The sequence below is a fragment of the Orycteropus afer genome, unplaced genomic scaffold (genome assembly GCF_000298275.1).
Source record: "Orycteropus afer afer isolate SDZICR_OR568_19922 unplaced genomic scaffold, OryAfe1.0 scaffold00023, whole genome shotgun sequence".
NCBI lineage: Eukaryota > Metazoa > Chordata > Mammalia > Tubulidentata > Orycteropodidae > Orycteropus > Orycteropus afer.
Window position 1 is genome coordinate 9617043 of NW_006921610.1, and position 19224 is coordinate 9636266.

Sequence of the window (19224 nt, forward strand, 5' to 3'; positions counted from 1 at the left end):
TGGTCTTCCTTTCCTGTCTTTTTAATGACCTTTTGCTTTCTACATGGATGATGTTCTTGATGTCATACCACAGTTCCTCTGGTTTTTGGTCACCGGTGTTCAATGCACCAAATCTATTTTTCAGATGGACTCTAAATTCAGGAAGGATATATTCAAGGTCCGACTCATAGTGACAACATGACAACAAAACACCGCCCGATCCCGCACCAGCTCTATGATCCTTGCTATACTTGAGCGCATTGTCGTAGCCACCATGCCAATCCATCTTGTTGAAGGCCTCCCCCTCTTTCGTCGACCCTCTACCTTATCAAGCATGACATCCTTCTCCAGGGAATGGTCCCCCCCGACAACATGACCAAAGTAGGTGAGATGAAGTCTGGCCATCCTTGCTTCCAAGGAGCATCGGGCTGCACTTCCTCCAGGACAGATCTGTTAGTTCTTTTGGCAGTCCATGCATTCTTCACCAGCACCACAACTCAAAAGCATCAATTCTTCTTTAGTCTTCTTTATTCATTGTCCAGCTCTCACATGCATATGAGGCGACTAGAAATATCATGGCCTGTGTCAGGCGCACCTTAGTCCTCAAGGAGACATCCTTGCTCCTCAGCACTTGAAACAGTTCCTTCGCAGCCAACCTGCCCAGTGCTACACGTTGTCTAATGTCCTGACTGCTGCTTCCATTGGCATCGATTGCAAAACCAAGCAACGTGAATTCTTTGACAACTTCAATCTTTTCTCCATTTATCATGAGGTTGCTTACTGGTCCACTTGTGAGGACTTTTGTCTTCTTTATATTGAGATGTAATCCGTACTGCAGACTGTGTTCCTCAATCTTCATCAGTAAGTGCCTCAAGTTATCCTCACTTTCAGCAAGCAAAGTTGTATCATCAGCATATCTCAGGTTATTAATGATTCTTCCTCCAATCCTGATGCCACGTTTTTCTTCATATAGTCCAGCTTCTTGGATTAATTGCTCAGCATATAGACTGAATAAGTATGGGGAAAGGATACAACCCTGATGCACTCCCTTCCTGATTTTAAACCATGCAATGTCCCCTTGTTCCGTTCGAATGACAGCCTCCTGGTCAAAGTACAGGTTCCTCATGAGTACAATCAAGTGTTCGGGAATTCCCATTCTTTTCAATGTTATCCATAATTTGTCATGATCCACACAATGCCTTTGCATAGCCAATAAAACACAAGTAAACATCTTTCTGGTATTCTTTGCCTTGATCCGAGATCCATCTGACAGTAGCTATGTTATCCCTTGTTCCACGTCCTCTTCTTAATCCAGCTTGCACCTCTCATTTCTGGAAGTTCTCTGTCAATATACTGCTGCAAACGTTTTTCAATTATTTTCAGTAAGATCTTACTTGCGTGCAATATTAATGATACTGTTTGATAATTTCCACATTCTATGGGATCACCTTTCTTTGGAATGGGTACAAATATGGATCTCTTCCAGTCATTTGGCCAGGTAGCTGTCTTCCAAATCTCTTGGCATAACTGAGTGCCTCCAGTGCGGCATCTGTTTGTTGAAATATCTCAATGGGTATTCCATCAATTCCTGAAGCCTTGTTCTTCGACAGTTCCTTCATTGCAGCTTTGACTTCCTCCTTCAGTACCATTGGTTCTAGATCATATGCCACCTCCTGAAACGGATGAAGATCGACCAGTTCTTTTTGGTACAGTGACGGTGTATTCTTTCCATCTTGTTTTGATGTTCCCTGCATCATTCAATGTTTTGCCCTTAGAATCTTTCACTATTGCAACTCGAGGCTTAAATTTTTTCTTTAATTCTTTCAGCTTGAGAAATGCCGAGCCTGTTCTTCCCTTTTGGTTTTCTAACTCCAGGTCTTTGCACATTTCATTATAGTAATTGGTTTTGTCTTCTCAAGCTGCTCTTTGAAATCTTTGGTTGAATTCTTTGATCTTGTCATTTCTTCCATTTGCTTTAGCTACCCTCTGCTCAAGGGCAAGTTTCACAGTCTCTTCTGTCATCCATTTTGGTCTTCTCTTCTTTTGTTGTCTTTTTAGTGACCTCTTGCTTTATTCACGCATGATTTCTTGATGTCATCCCACAATTCATCAGGTTTCCGGTCACTGGTGTTCAATGAATCAAATCTAATCTTTAGATGGTCTCTCAATCTAGGAGGAATATATTTTAGATCATATTTTGGCTTCCATGGACTTGTCTTAATTGTCTTTAACTTCAAGTTGAACTTGCATATAAGCAGTTGATGGTCTGTTCCACAATCAGCTCCTGGCCTGGTTTTGGCTGAAGATATTGAGCTTTTCCATTGCCTCTTGCCACAGATGTAGTCAATCTGATTCCTGTGTGTTCCATCTGGTGAAGTCCATGTGTATAGCCACCGTTTGTGTTGTTGAAAAGAGGTGTTTGCAATGAACAAGTTGTTGGGCTTGCAAAATTCTTCTACCATGTGAGTTCCAGCATTATTTCTGTTGCCAAGGCCAAATTTTCCAACTACAGGTGCTTCTTCTTTGTTTCCAACTTTTGCATTCCAGTCCCCAGTGATAATTATTAACACATCCTGATTGCATGTTTGGTCAATTTCCAACTGCAGAAGTTGATAAAAATCATCAATTTCCTCATCTTTGGCTTTGGTGGTTGGTGCATAAATTTGAGTAACAGTCGTATTAATGGGTCTTCCTTGTAGGCATATGGATATTATCCTATCACTGACAGCACTGTACTTCAGGACAGGTCTTGAAACATCCTTTGTGATGATGAATGCCATGCCATTCCTCTTTAATCTGTCGTTCCAGGCATAGTAGATCATATGGTTGCCTGATTCAAAATGGCCACAACTAGTCCATTTCAGCTCACTAATGTCTAGGATATCAATCTTTATGCGCTCCATTTCATCTTTGATAACTTCCAATTTGCTAGATTCATGCTTTGTACATTCCCTTTTCTGATTATTAATGGATGTTTGCAGCTGTTTCACTTCAATTTGAAGGGTACCATATGTCAGCAAATGGAGGTCTTGAAAGCTTTACCATATCCATGTGAGTAAGGCTGATTTTACTCTGATAGTACAGCTCTTGCCCAGTCCTACTTTGAGAGCTTTCAAAGCTAGTGACTCATCTTCCTCCTCTGTATGGGACAATGTTTCTGGCTTATTCATAAAAATACGCAGTAATGTATCAGACAGTGTTTCTCTGCTGTTCATAAGGTTTTCCCTGGCCAACCTTTGAGAAGTGGATGGTCTCCTCTTTTTTCCTAGTCTGTCTCAGTCTGCAAGCCAGGCTGAGACCTGTGCAACAGATGTACCCCATTGGGTTTGAAACACCAGTGGCACAGCCTCAAGACTCACAGCAACATGTCACCACAGCAAGACAAACCAACAGACAAGTTTGTCTCCCTTAGCTGTTGGAAACCCCTCCAACTACCCTTATCTGGATCCCTGCAGCTAACTCCTTGATCTGTTCCAGTCCCCTTTGCCTTTTCTGTCCCTGCCTTCTCGCCTCACTCCTTGCGGGGCATGGCCTGGGTTCCCTCTCTATTTTTCCCTATTGGGAAAAATATATTCCAATGGGTCCCTGCGGCTGACTCCTCAATCTGTTCCGGTCTCCTTTGCCTTTTTTTGTCCTCTCCCTGCTTCCCATCTCGCTGCCTGTTCTTAGGACCCTTGGAATCTGAATGAGAATGCTATCACTTTAAAGTCCAAAACGGTTGCCACTTGTAAACATTCAAAATGGCTGCACCCTCAGTCACTTTAAATATCCAAGATGGCCACTGTTTATAAGCATTCAAAATGTCTGCGCCCTGAGTCACTTTAAATATCCAAAATGGCCACCACTTGTAAACATTCAAAATGGCTGCACCCTCAGTCACAAGTATCCAAAATGGCTGCTGCTTGTAAACAATCAAAATGGCTGTGCCCTCCAGACACAGAAGGTCAGTGGAAGCAAGAAGGTCAGTGAGAAAAACAAGAAAACCTGCAATATCTGGGAATAGGGCAATAAGAGAAGAATGGCAGAGAAGGAGAATAAGAAAACAATGGAAACAATGCAAAAAGAAAAATAAGGAATTGGGTTAACCACGAGAAAAAAAGGAAGAAGGAGGAAAAAAAAAATTTGCAACCAAAAACAGGGAAAAGAAAAAAGCTGAAAACTAGGACCTGGGAGGGGAACATTAAAGAACAATAGTAAAAAGGACAAAAGTATTAATAATAGTAGTACTTTTAAAACAGTCAAAAGCAAGCAAACTAAAAACCAGAAAAAATAAAGAGAAAAAAAAAAAAAAAATTGGGGGAGGGCAGGGAAGAGTACCCAGGCTCCGTCTGAGCACACAGAGTGGGATGGAGTTCCTGTGGGTCCAGAAGGTGGCTGGGAATGGGGGATGGCCGAACCTCCATTCACCAAGTGGGTGTGGGGTATCAGAGTAATAATACCCCTTGTTGCAGGAGTGGGACAGAGGAAACACCTGGGGCAGTGAGGTCCTTGTTGGGATGGGAAGGGCATGCAGAGCCCAGGGTGAATGGCAGGTATTGGGCATGTCTTTAGGCCTTCCAGTGAACTGGGAAGGAGTGGAGGAGGAAGGTAGGCAGACCAGGGGCCTGGAGCCGACCCGGACTCGCAGCACCCCGTGTGTGTCAGGGTGGACTTGCACCTCACGGGGGTTCAGTGATTGATTTTTCAGTCTTCCCAGGTGCCTCTGGGTGGCCTCGAACCACCAACCCTTCAGCTGGCAGCCAAGTGTGTCAACTATACGTACCTTCTAGCATAGCAGGAAAATTTCAGGCTTATCTTTAAACTTTCCCAGACCTGGAATCACTTATTTTCCCAAGGAGTCCTAAACCAAAACCAAACTCACTGCCATCAAGTCGACTCCTACTCATAGTGACCCCTCCTTGGATTTCCAAGGTATCTCTATGGAAGTAGACTGTCCAGTCTTCCTTCCAAGGAGAAGCTGGTGGGAGCCCTAGTTCTTTTTAATTGAAAATGGTATTTAAAATCAAGATCTGCATGGTAGATGGGGTGTCAGTGCTTCTAGAGCTTCCAAGAAGCTAGGAAATAGAAGTATGTATGTAATATATGTATACACATACACACATAAATCTATATTTCTAGCTGTATAAAACCTGAAAACTAAAAATCCACACTGACATTCTTTCTATTCTTTTGAGATGGTCCTTCTCCTTATTTTCTAATCCATCCACCTACCCTTTTTACCCCTCCTTACGACTGTCTCTTTGGGGCAGCTCTTTTCTCTTCCTATTTCAGTTTCATGACTACTCTGCACCTACCATCAAACTGATAGGGCAATGGTTCTCAAACTGCTCTATATTAGAATTAGCTATAGATCTTTTTATAACCAAAAATGATCCACAGGTGCTTTTTATGTGTAGCTAGAAGCAAGAACCATTATTTGGGAGTTTCATCTCCTAACCATCCATTTTACTTCTCCTGGGTCACACAGTGGGAAGACAGCTTCTCTAAAAGGCTGGCACAGGCACTCATGGTTAATTCTACAGGGTTAAACATTAAACTTACATGTCTATTCAGGACTTCCCAATCTGTGCAGTCAGATATGCTGGTGCGTTAGGACTATTTCATTTAAGAATATCCTTAAGTACTTAAGTACTCCTAAATCAAACGTTGTTGTTGTTATGTGCCGTCGAGTCAAACCCGACTCATAGAGACCCCTCCTTGGGTTTCCGAGGCAGTATCTATCACTACGGAAGTAAGATTGCCCAACCTTCCTTCCGAGGAGTGGCTGGTGGTTTGAACCGCCAGCCGTCTGGTTAGCTACCAGAGCATAGTGGCTAAGACACTTGCCTACTAACCAGACGGCTGCCGGTTCAAACGCACCAGCCATTCCTCGGAAGGAAGGTTGGACAATCCTACTTCCGTAGTGATACTGCCTCGGAAACCCAAGGAGGTATCACTATGAGTCGGGGCCGACTGGACGGCAAATAACAACAACAACAAATCAAACATTGTTTGATTATAACAAAATCCTAGATTACTAATCATATATTTCAGGAGTCCCTTGCCTAAGGCATTTGACTGCTAACCAGAAGACTGGCGGTTCAAACTCACCAGCCACTCCTCGGAAGGAAGACTAGGCAATCTACTTCTGTAGTGATACTGCCTTGGAAATGCAAGGAGGGTTTGCTACGAGTCAGATCCGACTCGACAGCATTGAGTTTAGTTTGGTGTTTGGTTTTCTTAAGATTTCCATCAGCTAGTTAAGCGTTTTTAAGTTTTGGGGAATAGAAAGGAAACAGAGAGTCTTTGTTAGCTGTATTAATTTTTGCATGCTCCAGTGAAAATGCCATGGCTTGGGTCAGGTAGACCTTAGTTCTCAAAGTGACATCTTTGATTTTTAACACTTTAAAGAAGTCTTTTGCAGGTGATCTGCCCAATGCAATATGTTGTTTGATTTCTTGACTGCTGCTTCCATAGGCACTGATTGTGGATTCAAGTACAATGATATCTTTGACATTCAGTATTTTCCTCGTTTGTCATGATGTTATTTATTGGTCCTGTTGTAAGGATTTTTGTCTTCTCTGTGTTGAGATGTTATCTATTCTGAAAGCTATAGTCTTTGATCTTCATCATTCATCAGTAAGTGCTTTAAGTCTTCTTTCACTTTCACCAAGCAAGGTTGTGTCATCTGCATACTGCAGGTTGTTAATAAGTCTTCCTCCAATCCTGATGCTGCATTCTTCTTCATATAGAGCAGCTTTATGAATAGTTTATATGTGTTTATATGCCCCCAAAATATTGTTAATTTTAAGTACTTCATACTCACTCATTTAAGAAGTCCAACAGTACTTTTATTTCAAAAGAAACTGATAAAAGCCTGATTTTCAATATATCTAAATCAATTATATTTTAAAAAAGCACTTAGTAATTCTGATTTGTCAACAGTTCAGACAAACTTCTCCTTACTCTTACCCAATAGTCTACATCTATAAAATTTTACTGCATTTATAAACTTACTTCATGCTTGTCTTTTCTAAGCAAGGCATTAAGCCATCATGAAATATTCTAAATTTCCTTAACTAAGAACTAGAACACCATTCTGAAAATTCAGCCAGGGTTAGGCGATACCATCTATACCTGGGAAATCCAACCTATAACGTTTTAATAAAATCATGCCCAAAACAAAGAGTTGTAGAAACTCTGGTTATTAACCACTAGGAAAATTTCTCCTAAAATATACTGTCTCTGGCAGCTGTTCTGCTTCACAGCTGTTTTATTAACAGCTGACAAGGGCAACCTTTCCATGTTTGGAGAAAAAAGAATCCATAGAAAATATGTTGCCTCCAATTACAATTTCTTATGGTTTTTACACTTATAATTTTCCTGATCCTTTGCAATGCCGGAGAATGTGTCACCACGTGTAATGTTTACTCTTAATTATGAGAAAAAGAAGGCAGTGATAGTGCGATTTTTCTACTGCTCTGAAACAATGTTTTCCTCTATACCACATCATTTCACAATGTGAGACCTGTTTCTCTTACTTAAAATTTTGCCTCAAAAGCCAGTGTTTACCAGTTTGAAAACTGATGCAATGGATAACTCAGAAAAGGAGAGAAAGATTCCATTGGGTTGCTTCTGATTATTGGCACAACAGCTTAAAAATGAACGTTTCCCTATTATCTATGGTCCCATAGTAGCTGTAGACAGCAGGGTTTACTTTTATTTGCAAGAGTTAGAATCTTATTTCAAAGGAATTGCGAGCTCTTAAGCAGCCAACAAGGAAAAGCAGTAGCATTTCAAACGATCAGCTTCCCCAAAACAGGAGATGCATGAATTACGTACAGTTTACTGAAGAACTTAAAACTTCCAAGGTTCTTAATGACATGTAATTCCTCCTATCACTTCAGCTGCAAGTCCAAAATTGTATGATCAGTAGATTTATGAAGGGTGTGGGTATTAAATAAAAACTGTAAATAACTGCCAACAGAAGCTACTGGATAGTAGGATTTCTAACATGAAGTTTATCAATGTTACTAGCTCTCCATTATGGTCACATTATTCAAAATTATTCCAGTTATCAGCAGATAAAATATTGGTCTCAAATACTATTAAGTTACTTTCAATTAAATCTAATTTGCACATTACCTTTCGAGTTTGCATTTTCTCTGTTCTCCTCCGAAAGGCAACATAGGGGTCATTGTTAGTAGAGCCATCTCTTTTCTCTTGTTTGATCTGAGGAATGAGAGATGGCCCCCTGCAGTTTTTACGTTTTCTCACCCAGTAGTCATATACAGCTTTAATAAGGTAATCATCCTCATTTAGCAGCAATTTTGCTTCTTGAAGTGTTACAAGCTAAATGAAAAAATACAAAAGATCATCAACTAAAATATTCGAAAAAAGGAAATCAAAGTTAAACTGCAACTATAGGAAAAAATGTGGTTAGTTCTAACAATTATGATCAGACATTATGAAAGTAGGAAAAAACATTTCAATTAAACCTAACAGAACAATAAAAATCCCTCTGCCATCTATTTGATTTTGACTTATAGTGCCCTTAAAGGACAGAGTAGTACTGCCTATAGGGTTTCCAAGGCTGTAAATCTTTACAGAAACAGACTGCCACATCTTTCTTCTGAGAAGCCAGATGGTAGGTTTTAACTACTTAATTTTTTGGTTAGCAGCTGAGCATTTAACCACTAACAAAGGACTTACTAACAAAGATATTTTAAAAATGCAACATTTCATGCTAAGAGGTACTGAGTTCTACACTGAAAATATTCAAGATTGGATGAGCAGTAATTTGGAAGATCAACAGATTTAGTAAGACTTGGATAAGAAAGATGTCCAGGGTCCTTCTCAATTCTTTTTCTGCAATTATACATATTTGCACGTTTACTAGTTTAAATTCTCTAGTAGCTTTTTTCTATGATTTTTTTTTCCCCCAACAGAAAACAAGAGATACAGAGGTACTGTTTCACCTACCTCCAAGATAAAAGATGAAAGAGATATTCTGTAATCTGTGGCAACTTAAATAATACACCTCTTTTGGAATTGACAAAGGACAAATTTAGCATGCTTCCAGAAGTTTCAACTTTATACCATTTTGAATATCTTCTATCAATTACATATATAAGCAATTCCTCTACTCAAGCTGGTAAAATGCTAGGGAACGAGTGTTACTATCACTCATTCTACTAATGATACTGTCTTGTCTGGAGGCAGTGGCCCTAAGATGGTTCCCTTAGAAGCTGTGACAGTAGGTACCAGTCAATGTCTCCAGCAATACTGGCAGCATAACGCTGATATACCTCAAACTAAGGTTCATTAAATTTTTCTTGGTGACATCTCTTACCCTGTTCCTTTAGAAGATCAGGAAGACCAATCAGACTTCAAATACAGGTTAAACATATCCATTCATAGAGAACTTCAGAAAAAGATCATGGAGCATTAGGGCTGGAAAACCTCACAGAAGTGATGTTATCTCGATCTTTTTATATTTTTCATTTTAGAGATGAGGCTAATTTTCAAAACAAATTAAGATATTGCCTAAGAAATGTTTCCCTAGAAATATCACCTAAGAAGTAATTCCCTAGAACTTGGAGATAAACACAGAAGTTGATCTGTGTGTTGTGTGAAGTCATCTGAAAGAGGCATGCTTCACCAAATAATGATTATGATTTGCCTTCTTATATTGGGATAACTGCACTGACCATTTGGATTTCAAGTATTATGATGGTTATTTCTAGGGTTAATTAGTTGGTTTTGACTCCTCAGATAACTGAACTAGGGAAGAGAATACAGTAACAATCCATCTGACTGGTTTAGCCAATGTCTCAGTGGAGTCAGCTTAATTGCATACTAGAAGCTGAGTAACTTGGCCTTAAAGTGGAGGGCCAGACCTTAGAACATGAGACCAATCCAAAAGAACTAGTATTTCCAAACACCTTTAAATGGATGCTTCCTTACTCTTAAAAGTTCTTCTAGAATGGTGAGATACACCCCAAAGTCCACAAGGGCAGTGATGGAAAAGAGTTGAGCTTTCTGCATCTCATCTGTAATAATCTACCCTCATGCTGAGAGCATCACTGGCAGCTCTCATGTACTCTGGGGCCAAAGGAAACAATGCTGTGATTTGTACTTAAGTTCTGTTTGATTGTTCTGCTTCTGATAAAATTTTGAAACTTTCACTGATTAAATCAAGAGCTTAACTTTAGAGTGTGTAGAAGGTAAGCTCTCTTTCCAGTCATCAGTAAAGCAGCAGTGATTTTTTTTTTTTTAAAGTAACAATATAATCAAATCAACACTGTTTCCTAACCTCCCGCATGACCTGTCAGAGGAGTAGAACACCTGCTCAGATTTCTTTCCATGGTGCTTCTTGCTCCTGCTTGCAATGTCCTTCTGCATTGCTGTTAAGCACCTTCTTAAATTTCAGATACTAAGAATTCAATATACAATTTACAATTAAACATGCTGACTTTTCTTTCTAGTGATAACTGTATTTTCTGTTTTTATGTTAGGCAGCAAATTTTTATTTTATGAGATAATCTTGGTTTCAAAACATTCTGAAAAATTTATGTTTAGCTACAGTAGGACAACTAATACCACTGCATCTCTGTTGTCAGCAAGATGCCGTCAATACGAGTGGGCAGAACTATTTGCAAATAAAAGAATTACAAAATTGTATGATTAACCATTCATGTAACTAGAATTCTACACATTTCTAGACCACCAAAAAATGTTCTGCCATTCAGCACTTTACCCACCAGCAAGTCCTGGAAACTAGTATTAAACTGGCAAAAGGGTCTGTGGTAGATTTCTTATTTCCAAGTCAGCTCTGAGTTGTTGATCTATTCCATTTAATTATTTTGGGGACTTGAGGATGGGGAGATAAAGATTATTCTACCATACAGATTTTTCTAATAGACTGCTAACAGCTTCACAAAGACTATTTAGTTTACTAATACACCCAAATCCCATGGTCTAGCAATTTCAATAAAAATATTTAAATACACAAATGAATACATTACATGTAAATATCATGTTTTTAATAAATAAAACCAATTAATCAATAAGTAGTTAATAATCAATTACTACAAGCCCACCACTTCCCAAGTGGAGAAAATAAGGGAAAAAAAAAATTTTAAGATGAACTTACTACCAAAAGAAACATACAATATGGCAACAAAGGTGAGACAAGTAAAAATTAAAAGGTAGAAAATATAAGCACTCTAGTACTGCGTATTAGTGCAGTAAGATACAGAACAGAGTCAGGAAAAAAAAAAAAACTCCATTTAGGAATGCCTGAATTTCTTTTCTATGTCAGTAAATCATCTCCTCTTTGCTGCACATTTTCCATTTATACTTCATTTCTTTCAAATCTGACATTTATTATTTTTGTAATAGCCGAAATACTACTACTACTTGTTAGGTTTCCAAATACAGGTTTCTCTGGCTAGCCAAAAGTAAAGTGTTCCTATGAAAACTTTCTTAAGTTGAAACGATATAAAACAAAGAAGCAAATACCATTAATTTATACAGGAAAATTTTTTGAGTATCTCCAGATCCAAAAAACCTACCAAATCATACCAGATAACATATAAATCCTAAAATAACATTAACATATAACATTTACAGATATAATTCAAAGCCATGGTGGGCTGATGTTGAGTGTAGTTCCCAAAGAAGGAGCTGGATGACAACACTCCTGGTGCTTGGTGAGTGCACTGCCTTTTTAATGACTTATTGCAAAATAAATGCTGAATGTTAGTTTAGTTTTGCCTTTTTTCATAAAAGTGAAAACTGTCTTTGGATTTCTTTCAGTTAGAAATAACAGGTACTAAGATAGTCTTTCATAAAAGTTAACTGGAGTAAAGCAAACTTTCGAAAAGCAGGGGAACACCTGTAACTGTAACTGTTTACATACATTCAAAAGGGGTCAAACAAGCATTTTCATCTTCTTTTTCTAAGAATGAATGACTGCAGTTCAAAATGGACACAGTGAAATAGAGATATGTTTCTAAATAGATAACACTGGAAAGATTATAATTTATCAAATGACCCCTAATTTACATACTGCCACAAAATTATAGAAAAACCAATCTGAGAAACACCAGCACTTAAGTGATATCAAAATTTACACTGTTATACACTGAGTCTTCTAAAAACACTTAGTTAAAGAAATATATTATCTTCACAAAAGATCCAGAAAAAGGAAAAGTAACAAAGATTTGGTAAAATTATAAAACCCTCCTGTCTTTGGACAAGGGCCCAAATACAAATAAACCACACAACTTTTTCAAGGGACAGCTCACTGCTCAATGTGGAAGTATCCATCAGTAGATGAATGGACAAACAACATGTGATACATACATACAATGGAGTATGACTCAGTCATAAAGGGAAATGAAGTACTGATACATGCTACAACATGAATGAACACTAAAACATTTGTGAGTGAAATAAGCCAGTCACAAAAGGTCAAATATTATACTACACTTACAAGAAATATCTAGACTATGCAAATGTATCAAGACAAAAATTTATTAGTGGTTATCAGGAGCTAGGGGAAGGGAGAAATAGAAAGTTGTTATTTAAGGGGTGTTCAGTTTCTGTTCAGGATGAAGGAAATCATTTGAAACTGGATAGTCATGAGGATTACACAATATGGTAAATATAATTGTCAATGAACTATACACTTAAAAATGGTTAAAATGTTTTGTTGTACATATTTCACGACACACACACAAACACAAAAGATGTTAGGTAGCTGAAAAATCATCAAGAGAGCTGAAGAATCAGGCTTGGAATCTATAATTCCTAAAATATGGTTACAGAATTGATTCAGTGAGGAAACCAGTAGTGCTTGTATCATAAACACCCTTGGCATGAGGCTACAGCTTTAACAGCTTCCATCACTGCCTCAGTAACTCCAATTTCCACTTCCATGACAGACTTCTCCATGGTCCCTACTTTGCATTGTTAGCTCTTAATTCAAATTCAGGACATTTAAATGGCTGAACCTAGGTGATGTGACAATGTCCCAGAAGCAAAGGGACTGGAAAGAAAATGTTTAGCATTTTCAGTTTTTACAGTTTTAGAGATGTAGGGTCTCCTTTTATCGACATTCATTAAGTGGGAGGTCTTCAATACAGGATAGGGTCCCAAGTGAAAAGCAGCTTAAAAGAGTGTTACAAATCGATCTTTTTGGCTAGCCAATGTCATTATACATCCTTCTTCACAAAGAAATGGTTTACATGCTCAAAATACTTCAGAAGCCTTCCTTTTCCCTTACATGTTCTCTTAGGAAGAATGCAGGCCTTGGTTTCCCTTCTACTTCCAGTCTTCAAGACTCTGGCAGGATTCTAGCACCAGGAAACAGAAGTGCTGTAAGTCAAAGGCCCTAAAACATAGAACTTGGCTGAGTGGAAGCAGGGTAGAAGGTAGTGAGAACCTCCTCTTTAAGTCTGGGAATATGGTGAAGCTTGTTAGAAGACTGTGAAGGATTTAGCACAATTGTCACCTGAAGGGTCTTGGGATACAGACTACATGTTTACTAAGATCACACTATTATAGTTAAGGTTGTGTGTCAACTTGGCTGGGCCCAGTTGAGTGATTAGGCAGCTGGTGGTAGTTAGTCCCCATGATAAGACTGGCAATCAACTCCATGGTGGGATCTACCATAAGCAGCTAAGTAGCTGCTTTAGGGATGTGGTCTGCTTCCTGTATGTAAGGAGAAGGTCTGGGATTGGTCTCTAGCCTTTTCGCATGCTTGAACTCTGCATGTAGCCGAGTAGTTCAGCAGCCTGCCATGCTCTGCTGATCCTGGGGCTTTTAATGGACTTGAATCAATGGCCTGCCATGTTGTTTGGTAACATTGGGACTGTGCCTTTTTATTTGTTGACCTTGGGCCCGTCAGCCTCAGCAGGCAGCAGCTAAATGAAGAAAAGCCTCCAGCTTTAGTGGGATGAGAGCAGGAGGCAGAGCTGAAGCCCAAGGTTGAGGGGCTTTCCCCCATCCCCTAGAGTCTGGCACTTTGAACTTGGACTTAAAGCCTCCAAACTCTTGTTTGTTAAAGCCATCCCATTTGTGGTGTATTCCTGTCAGACTGCCAGTAGGTAACCAAAATACACACTATTAGGAAAAAATGCAGGACCTGGCATTCTAGGCAGAAGGAACAGCATAAAGCTATAAAAAAGCATAGCACATACTAGAATAAGAGTTCAGTGAGGCTATAATGTATGGAATACAATGGAGAGTAAAACAAGGCATGACTACAAAGGTAGGCTGAAGTCAGATGGAACACAGATTTTTACAGGTAGTTGTTAGGTGCTATCAAGTTGGCTCCTACTCATAACAACCTATGTACAACAGAACTAAACACTACTATGTCCTGCACCATCCTCACAAGCATTGCTTTGTTTGAGCCCAATACCGCAGCCATTGTGTCAATCCATGTCATTGAGGGCTTTCCCCCTTTTCGGTGACCCTTTACTTTACCAAGCATGATATCCTTCTCCAGGGACTGGTCCCTCCTGACAGCATAAGCAAAGTAGCTGAGACAAAGTCTGGCCATTCTCACTTCTAAGGAACATTCTGGCTGAACTTCTTCCAGAACAGATTTGTCTGTTCTTCTGGTAGTTTCAGTATTCTTCACCAACATCACAATTCAAAGGCATTATGGGTAGTGGAAGCGATTATAGCGTATTTTAAAAAGGAGATGACTAATTGAAAAAAAGTGTGGTAGAACAGCTATTTAGGTGACAGATAATAAAAATGGAGGGAAAGGGCACAGGCAACAAATATATTTTGGAATAAAAAATTGGTTTGACTTAGTGATATACAGCTATAGAAGGAAAGTCAGAAAAATGTCAAGTGCTGAAGTGTCAAGTCTGATCAACCAAGTAGAAGATGATGATGTGATTAACTGAGAAAACGAGAGCTAATGTGGTAGATGAGAGGGGTGGAATTTGAAATACTTGCAGGATATTCAAGTAAAGAGGTTCCATATGAAACACAGTTCTGGAGCTCTGAAGAGGCACAGGTTTGGGAATCAGCACCTAATTGTTGGTAGTTTAGGATACAAGAAAATATACCAAAAGAAACATTAACATATAAGGTTCTCAGTAGCAATGGTAGAAGAGATGAAGAAAGATGAGAAGAATCAGAAAATGTGGTAGTCAACAGCATCCAATACTAAAGGGATATTAACCAGGACACAAACTGGAAACAGGTCCTTGGATGACCATTAGGAGACACCTCTAACAGGGCAGTTTTAGTAAACCAAAATGGATTGTGGTGTGAGAAAATGATAAAAGCACTGAGTATGGCTCATCTTTTGAAAGTTTAACAGTGGAAAAAAGGAGAGACAAGGTGGGACAGTTTAGTGAGAGGCAGGGTCAAAGGAAAGGGTTCTCTTGGAATAGGGATGCTTGAGCATATTTTTGGGCAAAGAGAGAAAGACTGAAGAGGGATAAATGGAGATTAATGTTCAAGGAATACAAAAGTACACAGGAAGAGAATGGAAAAAGATTTTCCTTCTGTAAGAGGAGAAAAGGAGGTGCAGGAAAATGATGAAAATCATAGTTGATATTGGAGGCAAGGGGTGTTCTGGTTTGGGCAGTGGTGCCAGAAGACCAGAAGTAATGACAAAGACTGTGTGATTTACCCTCAGAGTAGTCAAAGGTGAAGGAAGCAGAGAAGGTTAAGTATCAAAAATAGGGTGTTATCTATTTTGGGAAGGAGATAATAAGGGTCTATAAATTAAGACATTAGAGTTTTAGAAAGAAAACTTTTTTAAAAACTTATTTTTTGTAAAGTGTTTTATTAAAGCATTTATTTTAGAGGAAATTCTATGAAAGGAAATGTCATTTAGTTTGATTTTCAAAAAATTAAACTTTTTTATTTAAATATAATCTCAAACATACAGAAAATTTGCAAGAATAAAAATATTTCAAAGAACATTTGTACAACCAAAAAATTTGTATGTGGGAATATATGTGTGTATGTATAGGTATATACAAGTGTATGTCTAGTCATCCCTAGGTATCCACATGGGATTGGTTCTAGAAGATGACCTTAGGCACCCGGATACCAAAAGTTGGGATGCACAAGTCTCTTAGATAAAATGCTGTAGTATTTGTATATAACCTATGCATATCCTCCTGTATACTTTACAGATAATTTGTAGTAACTAATATAATGTAACTGCTATGTAAGTAGCATTTATACTTTATGCTCCCTCTTAGCATTTGAGGGATTGCTTTGACCCCTTAATTGCTTTTTAGGAGCCTTTTTTTTTTTTTTCCCCCACAGAAACAGAGGGTGCATACAACACAAGCAATGAACAAATGAGATGCAAGTGAACACTGCTCAAACAACCAGTGTTGGAAAAAGACTAAGGATCTGTGAAATGGTGGAAGGTTACAACAGAGTGTGTGCCTACATATTACTTCATTTGCATGGACTCAGTGTAGAGCTCAGTGCAAAATTCAAGTTTTACTCTATGAAATTTTTTCTCCAAATATTTTTGATCTGTGATTGGTTGAATCCGCTGTTGCAGGGTGTGTGGATACAGAGGGCTGACTATGTATGTATGTATGTGTGTGTATGCACATATATTCATATATAAATAAAGCACATGGGGGCACAGTTATGGATACTTAATGAAACAGCTCATGGGATTGGTTTTCTTGGTTTGAAGGCTTAGGACCATAGCCTTGTGAGCCACTCAGTTAACTGGCATAAAATAATTCATAAAGTATATATATCCTACATCCCAGTTACGTGAGAAGTATCTGGGTCTTAAAAGTGAGAGAGCAGCTGTCTAAGGTATGACAATGATTCTCTACCAAAGAGAAAGAAGGAAACCAACAACTCAAAGAAGAAACCAGTCTATAGGACTAACAGTCTATGAGATGCCTCATTTATCCTGAAGTCCATGATAGAAAGATGCTGATAGAATGGAAGGAAAATGTGGAATATAACTTCCAATTCTTAAAGAACCCACACTTACTGAACCAATTAAGACCAGAGGATTCTACTGCCCTCAGATACTCTTTAAACCCTGAACCAAAATTAGCTTCTGACATTTACCTTTTAGAATGGCTCACAAAATAAAGAGGATCATGGGTACTGTGCTCCTTTAAAAAAATCTTCTATATAAGACCAAATAGTCAACACTGCTTTAAAACAAAGGTGAGAAGGTAAGGGGGCAGGGAAACTAGATTAATGGAAACAGAACACTAGAAAAGAATAATGAGATTGTTAATGCTTTGTGAAGACTTTCACTGAACAATGTGAGTAAAAATTGTTGAGTGGCAATTCAAACTGCTATGCAAATCTTCATCAAAAACACAATAAATTGTTATTACAAAAAAAAAAAAAAACAAAAAACTTGTATATCCTTACCCAGATTCACTTATTACTTTTTATACCCATTTGTTTTAAGATTTATGTGCATGCATTCTCTATATATACATAATAATGTTTTTCATGTTCATTTGAGATTAAGATGCATATATCATGGGTCATTATCCCTAACACTTCAGTGTGCATTTCCTAAGAAAAAGGGTATTTTCTTTCATAATCACATTATAATTATTTTGGATAAATTTAACATTTATACCTGCAGCTAATCTACCATCCGTATGTCAACTGCTCCATCGATAATCTTTTAAAAATCTTATTCTATTAATAATAATTTTTAGGGGTAGAGCCTCTAGTACAGGATCTAGTCTCAGGTCAGTTATTGCAATTAGTTGTCATATCTGCAAGAAGGTATTTTAAACAGAAAAACCAAAATAATTAGATAAATAATTAAATTTAAGGACTGAAGAAAAAGGATCATCTGAGGTAAGAGAGTAAGTTCAGTTTTTGTTGTTGCTGTTGTTGTTATGTGCCATCCAGTCAGACCAATGTCAGAGGTGTGTTGACTACATAGATGGAGATATTCAACAGACAGCAAGAGGAAAATAATTCTGGAGCTTCAGAAGGCAGTCAAAGCTAAAGATCTAAGTATAATTACACCCATACAATTACTCACTGAGGCAATGATATTACCCCAAAAATACTAATAAGAACACTAGGAACAGAATTGAATGAAAGTGATGTTTACATAATCCAAAAGAAAAGGAATCAGCAAAGTGAGAAGGAATGGTCATGAGGAATAATAAGAAAATCAGTGGCAGAGGAATTGTATTCACAAAATAAAAGGTGAAGATAGCTTCAAGAAATAAACAGTAATCAAATAAGATAAATAGATGGGAATGAAAATAATCATGGTATTTGTCAATGAGGTTTTCAATGATGACTTCACAGACTGATGAGGGCAGAAGTTTTGTGTGCCTGGATACCAAAAGTATGAAAATATGTTTTTCTACCGTTTATGTACACATGATTGGATCTAGTACCCAGCATCGAGAGAGATGTCTTTCTCTACAACGTAATAAATATTAGTTTAACAACAACTTGATTCCTTTCCCCCCCAGAATGCCAACTTGCAAATTTAAAAAAAAAAGAAGAAATTATTTGTGAATCTACATATCAGGAACTTGGAATTAGGGGAGCTCCCTGGTGTCATTAATCCTTAGTTCTAGTAATAGGACCATTCTCTTGTTCCTATGAAAAAACCTCCACCTTTATCTCCACTACTGAAAGCAGAGGCTATTTTGTTCTGAGTCTAACCAGTTGCTTGACGGACTAGAAATTTATCCCTGAGTAAACAGAACCAAAATGGGTACAGATAAAACTGGATGGTGTTAATTATATGTGGAATGCTAACTTTATCATTTATATCCTTTTATGTTACCCACCAGCCACTCCTCCGAAGGAAGATGAGGCAATCTACTTCGTAGTGATACTGCCTCGGAAACCCAAGGAGGGGTCGCTATGAGTCGGGTCCAACTCTATGACACATAACAACAACAAGTTTATCCTGCCCCCACTTAGATAATAAGCTCCACAAGAGCAGGACCTTTTGGCACTTGTCTTGTTCAACTGTACAGTGAAAAAAACAGTGACTGAATGAAAGAAAACAAATTATAGAAAAGAGAGCTGAAAGCTTTTTATGACGTAATCTCAGTCATCATGAGTAATTTCTGAGTGATCACAGAAAACAGTAGAACACTGAAAGAATGAAAACAGATAAATACCCCCAATTTCTCCTCAACAAACAAGCACAAATACAATAAAGTGGGAAGAGGGAAAAGGAAAAAAGTAGATTCTACAAAGTAAAGAGGTTATCTCTCATAATACTAGTAAAACAGAACA

The 19224-nt window shown here is 38.2% G+C and overlaps 1 protein-coding gene across 1 annotated transcript in view; it reads right to left on the reverse strand.

Annotated features, from left to right (window-relative positions):
* Positions 1 to 19224, reverse strand: part of EPC2 (enhancer of polycomb homolog 2) — a 270316-nt gene that overhangs the window by 46262 nt on the left and 204830 nt on the right. Inside the window, exon 4 of the mRNA XM_007934942.2 lies at positions 8104 to 8310. Coding sequence (XP_007933133.1) covers positions 8104 to 8310 — 207 coding nt within the window. The remainder of the gene's footprint in view (positions 1 to 8103; positions 8311 to 19224) is intronic.